The sequence below is a fragment of the Hetaerina americana genome, unplaced genomic scaffold (assembly GCF_022747635.1).
Source record: "Hetaerina americana unplaced genomic scaffold, ioHetAmer1.1.p SCAF_8, whole genome shotgun sequence".
NCBI lineage: Eukaryota > Metazoa > Arthropoda > Insecta > Odonata > Calopterygidae > Hetaerina > Hetaerina americana.
Window position 1 is genome coordinate 5,147,585 of NW_027287427.1, and position 17,921 is coordinate 5,165,505.

The following is a 17,921-nucleotide window of genomic DNA, read 5'->3' on the forward strand; positions in this document are numbered from 1 at the left end:
GGTTAAGAAGTTAACTAAATCCGAGATTTAGTGTTCATAGCATCAAAATAATCATCGCATAAGGTACTTCTACGAGGTAATGTCCTATTTAAAATCTCCCTTTGCCAAAAATGTGTAATATTTTGCACAATCCCCCCCGTTTGCTTACAAAAGCATACAATTTTATCAAAGTGGAAAAAATTTCAGCTTCCTTGTATTTCGCTTATTACAAAACATTCTCTTATACACTTCTTTCATGTTACAAAAATACCTACCATGCTCACATTCAGCTAAGCACATTTCTTTCTAAGTCCATCAGAAAGCCAAGAAAAGAAATTTAAATGATCTCCAAAAATTCATGTCATAACAATCACAATTCCATGCGGTGTCATGTGCAATATTTAGTATATAACAATGAAATTTTAAAAAATCATTCCAATTATTAAGTGTGCATGTAAACTGGCTAAAAGGTTTATTTTTATTGAATAATTGTAAATTAGTAGAAACGTTTTTAACAAATTAAATTATCATTTCATTTGGGCAGTCACATGATTTGATCTGTAGAAAAATTGTGTCTGTATCGTCATCACACAATGAGGAATTAAGCATAAACCTTCTTCAGGAACTGATTAAAAAACTCTTCAAGAAAAACTACTTCAATTACACAGTAGATATGCTCAACACCACCCAATTGGTACCTATTAGAAATGCACATAAATTTCAAGGCTTTGGCTACTGTGCATGTACTGCCTTTAAGTAAGTTTGAAAAACAGGTTACAAATATATACTTAGTTGAGCCAATTGTAGAAAATTTCCACATTTTCCTACAAATCGTTTTGTTTGTCTAATCATATTTATAAATCCACAATAATAGGAATGTGTTCATGCTGAAAAATTAGTGACTGTTTTAAGAAGTATATTTCCAAGGTGTGGGTCGTGGTAGTCCTGGGGTAGTGCATTAGACTACTGACCGGAGGGGCTCGGGTTTGATTCCCGGGCAAGGCACTCTGGGCACCTGCAGCTCTACCCAAGCTGTGTGAATTTTCGGGTACCAGATCTTCCTGGGAAACCATAACCGGTACAGGAAAAGGAACTGGCCCCCCTACCCTGACGTGTGAATTTCATTTCACACGCCGTATAGGGCTTAGTACTGGGTGAACTCTACCATCACCTGCTAAACCGACCTTCGGGTTGATTATTGTTTATGGTTTTTTTTTATTTCCACGGTATCATTTTGGAAGGCGGACACATCGGGGAAAAAAACAACAATGTTAAAATAGAAAGAGAAATCCCTTTATAAAAAATATGTACAAGGTATTTGTTACATACTCTGAAGGAATTTAGTATTAAATTTTCTACCCTACATGTACCGCGGTAAAGTATGTCATCATAATAGCATGGATAAAAATCCTAACCAATTCTTTACAAAGTTTTGTTCACAACACCAATACAGAACCGATAACCCAAGATTCATAAATAACTTTAGGGAATATATTCTAATAGATATTCTCTGAGATAATTTTAAAGTCACCCTATCTAATATCACCAAACATTCTTTATTTTAAATGGTCAAAAATGGCAAATACATACAATAATAAACAAGTCCACCATGCAGTTATCACTAAACCATTTACTTCATTTTGTAAAAGTAAAATTACTTCAAACATGAATTATAATTGTAGTATTCTAATTGACCATGACCAATCATACAAATGATCAAATAAATGATAGAAACAAAGTAACAACAAAAATATCAACAAGCATACCATTACAGGAATGTTTTAAAGAAACCAATGTGTATGAATTAATGACTTGGACCTTCAATGTATGCAATGATCTAAACCACAGATAAAATGCCCCAAGAGTAGTTCAAGAACTAAGTAGGACTCATTCAAGTCTGCATATCCCATTTGTGAATTCAGTACTGAAATAAAAATACGAAACAGATTTCCACACTAAGTGGACCACATGTAAAAGTATGTGCGCTGCCACTCTGGAAGGTAATGTATAAGCGGTCGACAGATGTGTCCGACTAAGGGTAAATTGTTCGACATGGCATTCAGGACTGCATGAAGAGGCTTGGCAGAGACCTTCTCGTAATAAGGCGAGCGGAGAAGGTATAGAACAAGGGCGATGCTTCGTCTCGAGAGTTCCTTCTGCTCCTCGGGGCTCATGCTTGAAGGGCGAACGCTATGATTCAGCTTTAAACTGTGGGGATTGAAGCAAGGAATTAGCTCAAAATGAAACAATCAATCCTAATCTATACCTTAAACTTCTGGCAGACATCTGTGCATACGAAGTATAAAAGAGTTCATTTTCTTTACCATGATGGGACTGACAAAAAACCCTCCACCATTCTTTCGGTTTGACTCATCATCATGGTGTAGGGACACCCTTTTGGGAGTTGTAGTTATTAGGGAAGTGAAACTGTCATAAAATTTTGTACATTATTTGCAATAGTCATTTACTTGAGCTTTTATCAAATGATATTTGCTTTGGATAAAATGTTTGCAAAAAACATGCAATATTTCCTTTATTGATTACCTGCCTTTTCGTTAATGGGGCCTTATATTAATTACAATGTACTTCAGACATTATAAAAAAACAAAAAATTTCAATTATTCTAAACGTACACAGGTTTCTTCAGCGCTGTGATGATTAGGGAAAAGTAGAAAACATTGATGACAATGATGGTTTTGAAAGTGATGCTTCAGAGACTTCTAGCTCTAAGGACATCAAGGATTACAAAAGGAAAAATATTTCGTTAGTAAGATAAAACCATAAGTATCTGGTGGTTTTTGCCACCAATGATGCAGAAAAAATGTGGAAAAAACTTACACAACGCAAAACAAGAAAGAGAAAGCTGAAAGTTACACCCAGGGAGAATGCTTGAGCTAAATATATCACTGATGACGTTAGCATGTTCCTAAATATGTTAGATGAAGAAGTGATAGAGAGGAGAGATAGAAATTCTTAAACAGAAATCCTTTCCTTGCTTGGAGCTCTATTTATGAATACCACACTCACTAATCCTACATCTTAGAAATACAGTATCCAGACAATAGTGGAAAGGCAGCATTTGAGAGCTGTTACAAGTTTCAAGAGATTACCATTATGCCTGCGATGCTAGGAGCCCATGATACGATCAATAGAAGAAATGCAGATAAACATAGCAGCTATGCACTTGCTTCTAGATCAACTCATGGAATATTACATAAAAAATTAGGTACAATGTATGAATATTTCCATTAAAATGTTGTGTACTTTAGGTAGGGGTTACTAGCTTGGTGCAGTACATTCCAAATAGGTCAGCATGGTACGGTCTCAAAGAATTCGATTGTCATAACATATCTTTCAACATTCACACATTTACACACATATTCCATCTTTCTCCAAAGATGAAGCAGAAGACTATTACAGGCAGCAAATGGATGATTACTATAACATGTTTCGAATACTCTCACTGAAGGTAAAAAATTTGGCTGAATCATTTGAAAATAAAAACCAAAATCTAATGACAAATGATTGATACATAAACATGCTCATATCTTGCTCAATATTTAGCAACAAAAATAACACCTTCATAAGCACACGAAATAGAAAATGGATAAAACAAAAACAAATTGGAAATCACTCCCTTTAATCTTCCTCATAAAGCCAGCTATGTCAATGCCTCTTTGATTGGCCTACAAAAGAACCTAATGCTTGTGTCACCACCGAATATTGATATGATTGCCAGTAAACCACATATTACTATTGTAACAAGAAAAATCCCTGTTAACACTTTACAAAACATGTGCAGCGTACTCAGTGTCAATATTACAAAAAGATAGCGCCCTAACATAATTTTTTAAATCTTTATATCTTCAGCTTTTTTTGTAAAAAATTGAGAAACACTAATATCAAGAAAGAATTTTCCTCAAAGATTTAGATATGGCTCTTAAGAATAAGCATTAAGCATCTCTGTCCATGACCCTTGCCAGTGGATTTTTCTACCTGAATTGCTACTCTCTCCCAAAGTGGCAAAAATGAGGAATAAGTAGACATGTTTAAATGAAATCCTATTTGTAAAATGCAACAAATTTAATAGACTAATGCAAAAAACACTTCCAAGCCACAGTAACTAGTATCATGTGCCTAGAGTACACTGACAAATGAGATTCTTCGAAAAGTAACAGATCCTTCAAAATATTAATTTAAAGCAAGAAGTAAAACATAAAATGTTTTTTAATGACGTGTAGAAACATTTACTTTTGATTGCATTACATACAAGTTGTTTTATTCAATGCATGACCGATATTTGTGAAAGAAACACCATTGTGTGCTGCATACACAAGCCATCTACTCCTATGATGGATATAACTACTCCTAAAGTATATAACTACGAAGGTAAAAGCCCTGAGACATTGATGCTTATAATAATAATGCACAAAATTTATAAATTATGCAATATACATATTTTGTGCCATGGACAACCATTTTTTTAAAGTTGGTAACATACTAGAAATAAAATAATTTTGAGTATTCCTTAAATATATTTTCAAAGGAGGTAAAATGACCAGCTCGCAGGACAAATACACTCGTTACAAGATTTATTTTTCACTATGATAGAGGTCATTAGGACGAAGGAGTTTCTAAGTGAAATGAGGACCAATATGCAATAAAGAAAGAAATGCCTAAACAGATGCATTAATATTTCGTTCAACGAGGGAAGATATGCATTTAGGATTTGACACCAGAAGGACATCTACGCTAATATTATTAGTATATGATTAGGAAGTATACATCAATGTTGCGTGACCAATAAGGTTTTTTATTCAAAGTTACTATACATTTTACAAAAGAGAAAACTCTTGATTATCCGTGTGCCAATGTATGCGTGATGATGCAAGGATAATCAAAAAACACTGATAACGGAAACATGCGGACCAATATGTCGATGATATCCATGTACATAAATACACGGAAACCCTCCTTTTTCACAGTTAATGATTGATTTAAAATTTTTTTAGCGATGATAAGTATATGTTTTCCATTATTCAAGCATATTTACAGGGATGGAATTTTAGTTTTACAAGAACACAGAGCTTTCATAGAGTGAAGAGCGGAACGTATTTTCCTCAAAAAGTTAAACCTATTACTTAGCCAGGAAAAAGACACTACCTTGATCAAAAATTTCCCGGAATTTATTCAGAAAATTAAAAATAAAAGTTTATTCATCTAAATCTATATTGTCCCCTTCAAAGTAATCCCCATCGACTGCAACACACTTATGCCAGCGCTTGATCCAATCCTCGAAACATTTTTTATATTCGGTTTTCGGTATGTCCATCAGTGCTTCCTGCGATTTTTCCATTACTTCCTCTCGGCTGCTAAAACGCGTTCCCCGTAATGGTTTTTTAACTCGATTGAACAGAAAGAAGTCACAGGGAGCCAAATCAGGTGAATTCGGTGGCTGTTGGATGGTATTTGTTGCATTTTTCGTCAAAAAATTACGAATAATGATAGCACTGTGCGACGGTGCGTTATCATGGTGCAAAATCCACGAGTTTTCTGCCCACATTTCTGGTCTCTTTCGGCGAATTGCTTCACGCAAACGTCTCATAACGCCCAAATAATACTCTTTGTTTACTGTCTGGCCTTCTGGCAAAAATTCATGATGCACTACACCGTTGTAATCCATGAAAACCGTCAGCATTGCCTTCTTTTTTGACTGAAAACGACGTGGTTTTTTTGGTCTCGGCTCATTTGGTGAACGCCATTCACTTGCCTGATGTCTGGATTGCGTGTCGTACTCATAAACCCACGTCTCGTCTCCAGTAATGATCCTTTTGATGAATGTGGGATCGGATTCAGCCTCGCAAATCATGTCTTTTGCGACGTCAACACGGTCTCTTTTTTGCATGAAATTGAGGTCTTTTGGCATGCTACACGACGGAAACCCAAATCATTAACCACAATGTCTTGGGCGGATCCATAGGCAATGTTCAAGTCCTCCGCTATTTCTCTGATGGTTAATTTGCGGTTATTGACCAACATTTCTTTTACTTTATCAATTTTTTCACCGACTTTCGATGTCGATGGTCTGCCACTGCGTTCATCATCTTCGATTGACTCACGACCACTTCTGAACCGCTCGTGCCACTGGTAAACGACCGTTTTTTTTAGAGAATCGTTGCCGAAACACTTTTCCAACATTTCCAACATCCGTGCGCCACTAAATCCGTTTTTTACGCAAAATTTAATACAAGTTCGTTGTTGCAAATTTAAATCCATTTCTGAAATTGTAAAAAATCGCCAACACACACAGAGATAGATGTACTCTTGGCTACGTAACTTTTGCAAATGTCAAGTTATGACACTAAGATTTAAAGGGAATATCAACAACAGATGTACCAATTTAACAAAAAAAACAGAACTCAAAACGGAACGAGGGGAGCGCCACACGGTGGTTATTCCGGGAACTTTTTGATCAAGGTAGTATGACTGATGAAGGATTTATATTGACAAAGGATCACTGCTATGAATTCACATTCATCATATGATATCAATTGAAATAATGCAATGCAGACAGTTAATAGCCTATTCGTTGAATCGTAAAACTATGTATTTGCTCGTCTTAAAGGTGAATGTGGAATTTCCAATGCAGATAAATGCAAGGGAAACGATGATGGGAAAGTAGGGATGGTAAAAAATATTCAAATTAAAACATTAAATATTATTGACAGCTTTTGATTTCGAGGAATCTTTTAAGAAAGCCTAGGAATTTCTTACTAGCGTTTTTAAGAAGTATATTGAAGTTTCAAATCATTTTATTATCTTTGTGATTGTAATTTCATTAACATTTTGAGGTAAAAGACAGACACAAGTACAGGTAATCCTCAAATGGATAATTGAGAATTTACTATGGTTATTTATTTCAATACTAAATTAAAAATATTGAAGGCTAATGATAAAGAAGGATTCTCCTTCGAGGATACCCTGTTGGTTTTATATTTTCATTATTACTAAATTAGTACATGCAGCCATGCCCTCTTAATTGAGAAACATGTCCCAGCAGTTTGAGAGGCAGCAACAACTGACCAATGAGCAACGATTTGGACCAGAAAAAAAGGCCTTCTGGCATCACATTATACAGCATACTTTTGATTCTTGAACTTGGAAGAAATAAAAACATTAATTTTGCATCAGAAGCTATTCGTACCGAAAGAAGATGAAGAACAAATAAGTTCACGATAATAGGCTTTTTCACCTGTTATTATATTTTTAATAATCATGTTTCAAGAAGAATAATAATAATAATTGAATTGTAATTTTAAAAAATTCTCATCAACTACTTGGGTACATTGGATAAAATTGTATCCATGTCAACTGAAAACTTTATATCACAGCCCAGTTCCAACATACCATTGCCATCTCCAGATGTTTGAACATGGCAATGCTAAATTCCAAAGAAACTGCGGGAGATGCCGCAACAGTAACTTTTAACGGAGTCATCCGCTAATGTGCATTTCAATGCAACAATTTCAGAGCGTAAAAATCATTCGCCTTGACTGGGACTCGAACCCAGATCCCTCAATATCCGGTCGAGTGCTTTAGCCACTTAAGCTACCGAGGCGTCCTCTTAAACTCTGAAATTTTGGGGCTTTTAAAGGAACTAGATATTATGACGAAATACCGTACATACAATGTCACATGCATTCGTAGTCGTGCGCGAGGCGCCACTGTCCACGAGGTTAAAGCCAACTTTAAACACTTACGGTGTTTTCCCTTTGACAAATTCCAAAGAAACTGCGGGAGATGCCGCAACAGTAACTTTTAACGGAGTCATCCGCTAATGTGCATTTCAATGCAACAATTTCAGAGCGTAAAAATCATTCGCCTTGACTGGGACTCGAACCCAGATCCCTCAATATCCGGTCGAGTGCTTTAGCCACTTAAGCTACCGAGGCGTCCTCTTAAACTCTGAAATTTTGGGGCTTTTAAAGGAACTAGATATTATGACGAAATACCGTACATACAATGTCACATGCATTCGTAGTCGTGCGCGAGGCGCCACTGTCCACGAGGTTAAAGCCAACTTTAAACACTTACGGTGTTTTCCCTTTGACAAATTCCAAAGAAACTGCGGGAGATGCCGCAACAGTAACTTTTAACGGAGTCATCCGCTAATGTGCATTTCAATGCAACAATTTCAGAGCGTAAAAATCATTCGCCTTGACTGGGACTCGAACCCAGATCCCTCAATATCCGGTCGAGTGCTTTAGCCACAGCATCTCCCGCAGTTTCTTTGGAATTTGTCAAAGGGAAAACACCGTAAGTGTTTAAAGTTGGCTTTAACCTCGTGGACAGTGGCGCCTCGCGCACGACTACGAATGCATGTGACATTGTATGTACGGTATTTCGTCATAATATCTAGTTCCTTTAAAAGCCCCAAAATTTCAGAGTTTAAGAGGACGCCTCGGTAGCTTAAGTGGCTAAAGCACTCGACCGGATATTGAGGGATCTGGGTTCGAGTCCCAGTCAAGGCGAATGATTTTTACGCTCTGAAATTGTTGCATTGAAATGCACATTAGCGGATGACTCCGTTAAAAGTTACTGTTGCGGCATCTCCCGCAGTTTCTTTGGAATTTGTCAAAGGGAAAACACCGTAAGTGTTTAAAGTTGGCTTTAACCTCGTGGACAGTGGCGCCTCGCGCACGACTACGAATGCATGTGACATTGTATGTACGGTATTTCGTCATAATATCTAGTTCCTTTAAAAGCCCCAAAATTTCAGAGTTTAAGAGGACGCCTCGGTAGCTTAAGTGGCTAAAGCACTCGACCGGATATTGAGGGATCTGGGTTCGAGTCCCAGTCAAGGCGAATGATTTTTACGCTCTGAAATTGTTGCATTGAAATGCACATTAGCGGATGACTCCGTTAAAAGTTACTGTTGCGGCATCTCCCGCAGTTTCTTTGGAATTTGTCAAAGGGAAAACACCGTAAGTGTTTAAAGTTGGCTTTAACCTCGTGGACAGTGGCGCCTCGCGCACGACTACGAATGCATGTGACATTGTATGTACGGTATTTCGTCATAATATCTAGTTCCTTTAAAAGCCCCAAAATTTCAGAGTTTAAGAGGACGCCTCGGTAGCTTAAGTGGCTAAAGCACTCGACCGGATATTGAGGGATCTGGGTTCGAGTCCCAGTCAAGGCGAATGATTTTTACGCTCTGAAATTGTTGCATTGAAATGCACATTAGCGGATGACTCCGTTAAAAGTTACTGTTGCGGCATCTCCCGCAGTTTCTTTGGAATTTGTCAAAGGGAAAACACCGTAAGTGTTTAAAGTTGGCTTTAACCTCGTGGACAGTGGCGCCTCGCGCACGACTACGAATGCATGTGACATTGTATGTACGGTATTTCGTCATAATATCTAGTTCCTTTAAAAGCCCCAAAATTTCAGAGTTTAAGAGGACGCCTCGGTAGCTTAAGTGGCTAAAGCACTCGACCGGATATTGAGGGATCTGGGTTCGAGTCCCAGTCAAGGCGAATGATTTTTACGCTCTGAAATTGTTGCATGGCAATGCTAGTTTGAAACTGTTTGCAAAATGAAGTTCTAATTGGGAATGGGCTCAAAAGCTATTTTTACCCAATATTTGCAATTTATTATTTGCTTCAATTTGCCAATAATCCTGTGATGGCCACGTCGGTCATTCACATTAATAACTTAAGTACCTCATTAAGTCCAATCCCAATGAAAGAAGCCACGGCCTCCAGGGCTTATCTTTGTACGCAAACAGTGCTCCAAGATAGCAAAGTGGCTTCATAAGGTACATAACCTACAAAAGAAATGTCATACTATTAGAACACCATGCATTCATTCAAGTATTTACATTTTAATGCAGTTGATTCAGGTGGTTTTGCAAACTGCACTTTTCCATGAGATTAAAAATAGGAAATAAGACAAACTCCATTCTTCACAAAATATATCCCTACTATCGACCAGTTACATCCGTATTTATGAACCAAATCAACAAGCCCAAACTGGAAAACTATTCTTTATCAACTTATCTTAAAACTGAAATATCTTTTCTGACGTGTTCAGCTTTCTTAAAATTCATAAATAAAGAGTCATTGGTATTTTGTGATTACTGACTGAAAACATATTAATGAGGAAACCTCTATAATGATCAGAAAATTTCAAATTTAGTTGAATTGAAATAAATTGACATCTTACAAAATTGACATCTTACAAAATTGACAAGCTAAAGAGAAAAATACTAGACAATTTCTATCACTATCTCTGAAATGTAGTAGTATAATTTTAGTATAAACATATGAAATGAGAGGTCCTTCTTGACAATCATTCTGATTAAGTAATTGAAATAACATCCATACATCTTCATTGCTTAAGTATTCTCTCTAATTGGCTTAAAATTTGCAGTGTGCCATCTAATGTGAATTTTCTTGTTTCACTTAATACTGCTTTCCACGGATACTTCATATAAATACAAGAATCAAATCCTTTCCTTGGGTATTTCCAAGGTCTTTAAGGCACACTGAACTGGGCAATGATTGATGGCTACTGATGGGCCAACGGGCGGTATACTCACCTCAGCTACCTTAACTGACGTAGGCATTGGAATGTTGGATGTCGCCTGTCTAAACTGCTCCACATTGTTGTTTGGAGGGAGAAGAGGTGGGGACCATGATCTTGCATTCAAAGGAGGCGCTGGAATGGAAATATAATTAGCATTGCAAATATTGACACAACACGAACATATCTATATGTTTGGGAATTTATTTATACCAATAGACTTCAGCAAGGTCTTCACACAACACCCAATGAAATTCCGTTTACACATAAGAAATATATGTAATCCAGGAACTGAGATTTTTTGCAAATATTCTCTATTGGCTTAATCTGTCGATGATATCCATTATAAATATAAATATTTTCAACTTTTTCACATCACCAGTTTATAAAATCAGTATGATAGGCATGGGATGAGAATCAACATACAAAAAACAAAGTTTTTTAAGAAAAAGAGAGCCTAAGCTAAATGTTAAAATAGGAGGGTAAAAATTAGAGAAGGGAGAACAGTTTACCTATCTCGGATGTGTTTTTTGGACCGAGTTGGTCAAAGTAGACAGGATATAAAAAGGATAATTGTGTCATGCAAAGCTTACAAAACGGGGAGGGAATTGAAGACTGCGGCTTTGAGTAATGATGTTAAGAAGATATTAATGAAATGATTTATTCTTAACATTCTTACTCAAACAATAAAATGCAGATATGGAGCATACAGCATGAAAACTTACGTCATTGAAGCAAGACGATGGACATTGATGGGAGGATTTTGAAATGTAGGCGTGGAGATGGATGTTAGAGGTAAAATGGATTGAGGGTAAAACAAACGAAGAAGTATAAGGAAAGGTGGGGAGGAGAGAGGATTGTTGGACGAAATCCAAAAGAGGCATGAGAGGTGGGTGCAGAGCATTTTTATTGGTGATGGAATATGGTTATCTAGGGTAGGACGTTCGGCAAGTTAGTGAAAAGGATAGGCATGTCAAATGGAATAAAGAGAGGTGCAATGTATGCAGAATTTAATGAAGGTTTTGCAACGCAGGGTGTCAGGTGGTGTTCTGTTAGGTGAGGGTAGGATAAGTATGGGTGTTTAGCCTGTGACCATACAAAACCTGGAAAAGTATGGGTGTTTAGTCTGTGACCATACAAAACCTATGTGGTAGACAAAATAATAAAATTATGTCGGAGAAGTTAAATAACTTTTTTACTGGCAAAATCAATGCTACCATTAACTTTTCCTTGCTTCACAGACAAAAGTTATGCTGCCATTTCTTAATGGATTCCAACCCACAATGCATTATGAATACATTAATATAATTTAAAAATTTGTTGTCTCCAGCGTAACTTTATGGAATTTGCATTGCATATTGAAATGAAAATATTGGCTTTGTAATTACACACACTTTATTTAAAAATGCTAGTGAAAAGACTTATTGAACTCTTGATAGAGGTTTCCAAATTTTCCACTGAAAATGCAGTAGTAAATTCCTTGGACCTTGTCAACAAACTAATGAAATGAAAAGGTCATCCTGAAAAAGTGCATGCTTGTTTCCTTCGATGTAAGCATCCATTTCAACGACCCATGGAAGCTGTGAACCTCACTGAGGACATCCTTCTCTGGAAATCCATCTCAGTGCCAGTTACTAGTCAACCCTGCTTATTTCTAAAGACGTGTGTTTCCCAAAATTATTTTATTTTTAATGGTACACATTTACAACTACCCAATTGTTTAGCCATGGGCTTGCCCTTGTCCCAACTCCTGCCCGATATTCATATCTACCATTTTGAAAAAGTTTTGTTCTCCTCAGCTCACCCTCTCATTAATAATATATTTTGTTGGTTTAGATACGTAGACAATGTCTACTGTGTGTGGACAGGTTCCGATAGGCAACTAGATCAGTTTCTATCACATTTAAATTCTGTCAATTCTAATGTACAATTCACGTCTGAAAAAGAAGAAAAAGGTTCCCCGAGCTTCCTCGACCTATCCATTTCTAAAGACAAAGATGGGTACTCCATTTTTTGGAAGGGAATGTATAGGGACCAATTGATTAAATCTTCTTCAAGGCATTGCTTTCCCCAAGAGCTTTCCTCATTTCATGCAATGATCCAATGATTAGCCGCTATCCCTACATCAAAATTCAATATAAATAAGGAATTTAATTTAATTAAAACCATAGCAGTCAACAATGGCTATTCAGAAGATCTAATTAATAAACATTTGTGGAAGACACTAACAAAAATAGCCTTAAGCCACATTTACAACCCCGAATATTCAAAAGATCCCACTGCCAAATGGCAAAGAATACTCTATCTAGGGAATATTTCTCAAAGAAGCAATCAAAATTTTACCTAAAAAATATTAAATGTGCCTTTTACAGTGGTTCATGCCTTAAGAACCTGATCTCTCACACTAAAGACGAAGTTCTCAAAAACGAGAGGAGTGGAGTGTATGAGTTGAAGTGCTCGGCAATTCAGTCAACAATTTCATTTCAAAAACATTGATATAATATGAAAGGCACGCAGACTCTTATAACTGGGGTGGGTCCTCTAATAGTCAATAATATTTAACTGTTTCATTTGGTAAGAATGAAATAATGATTTTAGTAGTAATTCATACTATCACATATTTTTTAAAAAGTTATTCTTACCAAATATCAACCTTTACCTCAATGTACGTTTCAGAAATATGATAAAATTTATGCAAGTACTCAAAATTCATCTTACCTAATGGAGTATGGTTGAAATTCAATGCGTATTTCGCATAGGGATCTTAATTAATAAGGTAATATCATTTCTTGAAATTTGCATTTGACCAACTGTTACGCAAATTTTAAAAAGAGCATGAGCATGGGATAAGTTAGTTGCGTCTTTGATTAAAACGGAGTCCAACTCCTAATAATTCCTGCAACTCTAATTATTCATAATATAATGAGCGATAGGCAAAACACAAAGCTAAGGGCAAACAAAAAATGGCCTGAAGCCAGAGTCGTATTAAATAAAAGTATTTCCACTTTGTAAGTTTAGAAATTTCTGTAGATGCCACTCACATCCATTCTAATTGTGCATTTTTATGGGTGCTTTGACAACCAGGGCCATTTTGTACACATCTTCAACAACGAGAAATTACTAGGAGATTCATATAAACCTATTTACCTATATAAACTAAGATTACTGTAGCATTTAACATATTAATTGGGATCAAATCATAAGAGAAACTTTGATTTAGCCTTTAAAAAAAGACAAGAGTTCAATCCAGTCATATTTCATGTCATGTAAATGGGGAAGAAAAATTTGAAGTTAGCCCTCATTATTTTTCATTCACACTCCTGCACTGGACATTAATTCAGTTCCTTCAGATTACAAGATTTTTAATTTGGAATGTTTTGATCATCTGGGCCCTAATTTTTAGGCGTACTAGCTCTCATGAAACCGGTAGAAGGCTAAATAATGACTCTCCCTTGCCTGAAACATCTTACATTCCAATCTTTTAAAAACCTAAAGTGTCATCTGTAAATCACCGCAGAGGCTTTTCTTTTACAGTCAAACCTTGCCATTCCAATATCCAGTCACTCCTTTTTGACATTAAATTCAGCGCATGATAATGATGTAAAATACATAAAGCACAGAATAAATTAGCACTGAACATTAAGGAGATGAATCTTGATATCATATCAATGAAAATATACATTGCACAATCCACCAATACATTTTAATACAACAGTGACTGCCTAGGAATTTAAATCATGCATCATATGTTAAAGAATATACAGGACTGTACCACCTCTTTTTCAGCCTAATAAAGAAAATAGAACGTTTAAGCATATGAATACGAAATTCAATGCTATTTTAAATTATGTTACTTGGTATCACTCACCACCATTTGCAATTAAAAATATCGCGATTACATGGGCAAATTCAACTTCATGCATTGATTTTTGATTAATAATACTCGAAATCTTGGGAGAGCATCAGTAAATGTATTTAACAATTTTCGACGAGATATTATCAACAATTCATCTTACCTGAGCTGACTGTCCTAATAACTCTTCCTGACTTGAGAGAAAACGCTGAGGTACTAGCAATTGACCTGCTGAGTTCTGACACCTGTTTTTGTACAAATTCGGTGCGGTGTAGAGGAGGCACTGATGGAGCAGTAGTTATTTTTTCTTTGTAATGGAAGAACAGTAACAATTTTGAGATGCACCTAAAAATACAATAGAGTGTTTTAGAAGAGAGACATAAATACGATAATTTGTTGAATTAGTCAAAAAATTCGATGACTTACTTCACTAATTGAACTATTACAATTAACGCCCATTTCCCCTTATCTCCCCATAGTTTTTTCGCCGAGATTTCAATAAAAACTTCAGTATATTCCAAAACAGTCAAAAAAATCTTCAACTTTTCTCCCGGTACATGCCCTCCAACTCTTCGGGCATTAAATATAATCCTGTCGTTAAAGAGCACCAACAAATTTGAAAGCGTGTATACTAGCTCAGAAACTATGCTGGAATTGTTTATTCTTCCTGCAATAGAGGACATTTGAAATACGCCAACCATCTTTTCAAAAAATTTCATAATGTATATAACAGTTTATTCATTATGGCTCTTTCTGACTATGACAACAAACCTGCGATGAAGTATGACACCCATTTCGCTGTCGTTTCAAAATCAGCCGACTTCTGGGGATTCGCACTAACCCATTCTTTATAAGCACAATAAAAATCGGTGATAGAATTTACAACCGAAGACATAGTTCAATGTTTGAAAGTGTGCCACGGTAGGGAAAATTTAAGCGAATACTCATTTGGAGTCACAAAATACTCGGGTAACCAGGGGCAGCGCCATTTTGCAATATTAACGCAAGTCATATTTCTCGTGGAGGTTCCCAAGAAAGACGCCAGGTAGAGTGGTTGTAGTTTGAGTGTAGAAGACGAGTAGGATTTTATGATTGCGATGGAACCAAAACAAACACTCAGTTGTTGTCAAGGTCCAGGGCAGGAGCAGCTGTTCGGTCAAGCAGACGTCTGATATACACCGGCAAGGGATCGTGAGCAGCTTTTGTTTCGAGCAAATTCTCTTCAGAATTGGAGAAATGACAAGCCCGACACAAGTGGTGAGTAGTGTTACTCTTCTTCCTAAATATAACGTCCTCTTGGCTAATTTCGCAGCAGGTATAGCTAAATGTTCCATTGATTTGTTCGGGTGAAAATCGATGTAGTATTGTTGCGAAATGTACTAATATTCTACGCGTTTGAACTGGCGCTGCCCGTTTACTATGATACTAAATCATTCAAATATGTGGGCTTATTTCATCGTGCTTCCGAGTAAGTGGGTTATTGTGTTGCTCTCTTTCATCAGCTCATCATCATGCACTCTGTGAAAATCCTCTGCTGCGGGTTAAAATGGGGTGTGTTAAAGTCGCATATGCGATTCTTCAGCTGTCAAGAATGCTAAATCAAATTATCGCATTTAGTCAGTATGACGACCGCGCTTAGCCGCTCCGCGTTTTTCAACTTCCGCTCTGATTAACTTCGTCTATTGGCTATTAAAGGGAAAACACTGTTCGAATATCTCGTGGGCCAAGAAACGGTATGAATTAATTGGTGACATATTATTATTCTTATCGAATAACCTGTTGGAATTTTGTATAATTTGACGACGGTTAAGATAGCTCTGTGTTTTTTAGACCCTAACCGTTATTTGTTGCAGCCAGTGCATAAACTCTTGAGAATTCTTCTGTAAATGGCAGGATGATTTCATTTTCAGTCAAATTTGTATTTCAGTTGTCAAGTTTTTGATATTTAGAGCACGCCTTGTTTGGATATTTTTGTGAGCTATTGCGGCTAGTGCCTTCATATGATGATGGCCTAGAATCGATTCTCGGAAGTGCCAGGATATTCCTACGTTACATTCTTCTCTCAACTTGATTGCCGTTAGTAGAGCAAACCTATCAGTGCACTTCCGTCACGGGGCACTCTATGATAGGGCATTCTTTCTGGGGCCGCGACGGTGCAAGGCATTTCCGCGCTCTGGGCAAATATATTTCTCTCGGCGCCCGGGGGGGTTACGGGGGTCTTCCCATCGTTGTGGCGTCTCGAAGCCGACTTTGCTTTGGCGCCCCCGTTGCCTCGGGCGCGCACTGGCTAAGAATCAGTATTCATTATTATTCGAACGGTCCCGCGCCGGGGAGAAGCCCGCTAAGTCATTGACAAAGTTAGGTAATAATCGTTATACCAATAAAAATTTTACTGCCATTAATTTTAGAACCCGTAGTGGTAGTAGTAGGCAGCCTCTTCACTTAGCGGCTGAATTAGCCCTGTATCGATAGAGTCCCCGTCGGTTAATGCTGACTCTAGCATTCTTTTTTTTCTAAAAACTAGCAGCGCCTAATTTCGCACGGGCGTGTATACTATGTACGTACGCTCTCAATGACTGAATCTGTCTCAATAGTGCCCCAATCTATCCCTATTTAGTCCATTTCTAAGTGATCAATACTTCCAGTTCACGTATTTTCCTGTTACGTTTGAACTGATTTATAATCCGATTTTCACCAGTGTCTCTCTTCATTTGTCGTCCCCTGTGGCGGCGGAGTAACACCCTCGCCTGCTAATCCATAGGCCGCGGGTTCGAGTCCCGCCTGGGTGGGTTTTCCTCCACCCAAGGCATGAGCGTTTGTGACTGTGTTTATTGTAATGTATAAGGGTTAGGTGAAAGAAGAGACTATGAAATTCAATCTTGCCCCAATAAAGTCGTTAAATAAATAAATGAAAATTATTTAATACCTGCGCCTAGCTTTAGAGAGGACCTATCCGCATGTATTTTATCCAAACAGTAATGTGAGTTGGAGACGTACTACGTAGATAAACGATGAATTCGGCTCCCGAAAAGCCTGATTCATAAATAAATATGCTTCGATTTAGAACAGAATGCATTTTACTGGCGGTCATTTTTGAGGGTTTCGAAGGAGTTTTGATTCGCTTCGGTGCCATGGCAACCCTAATGCGAAATGTTGGTTCCCCCGTAACGCGCGCTCGACTTATTCACGGCTGCGGCATTCTGCGGCTGGAGCCTGACTGATGCTTAAGCACGCCTTCACATTCAAGGTCCCGACGAATAAACTCGACGAAATATGAGAAGATTCTCAATGCATTAGTCAGAAATATCCTTCGGATTTTCCATTACGCGCGTAATACACCCTGCTGAATGTGAGTGATCACATTGTAAGTATAAATAGTTCTTGATTAATTGTGATCAAGTTTTTGCTTATTTGTTTTCCCATATTTGAGTAATAGTGACTTAAGTTAATTTCATGCTTCCAATGAAATCTCGAAGTCGATTCATCGTGAATGCAACTCTATCCAATG

At 37.2% G+C, this 17,921-nt stretch overlaps 1 protein-coding gene across 1 annotated transcript; it reads right to left on the minus strand.

Annotated features, from left to right (window-relative positions):
* Positions 1 to 1,269: 1,269 nt before the first annotated feature.
* On the minus strand, positions 1,270 to 15,649 carry Pex16 (peroxin 16). The gene is made up of 6 exons (XM_071596556.1): positions 15,185 to 15,649; positions 14,840 to 15,080; positions 14,577 to 14,758; positions 10,577 to 10,695; positions 9,699 to 9,802; positions 1,270 to 2,187 (listed from the first exon to the last, which is right to left on the minus strand). The coding sequence occupies exons 1-6, from the start codon at positions 15,306 to 15,308 to the stop codon at positions 1,935 to 1,937; spliced, it is 1,023 nt and encodes a 340-aa protein (XP_071452657.1). The 5' UTR covers positions 15,309 to 15,649; the 3' UTR covers positions 1,270 to 1,934.
* Between the last annotated feature and the right edge of the window lie 2,272 nt (positions 15,650 to 17,921).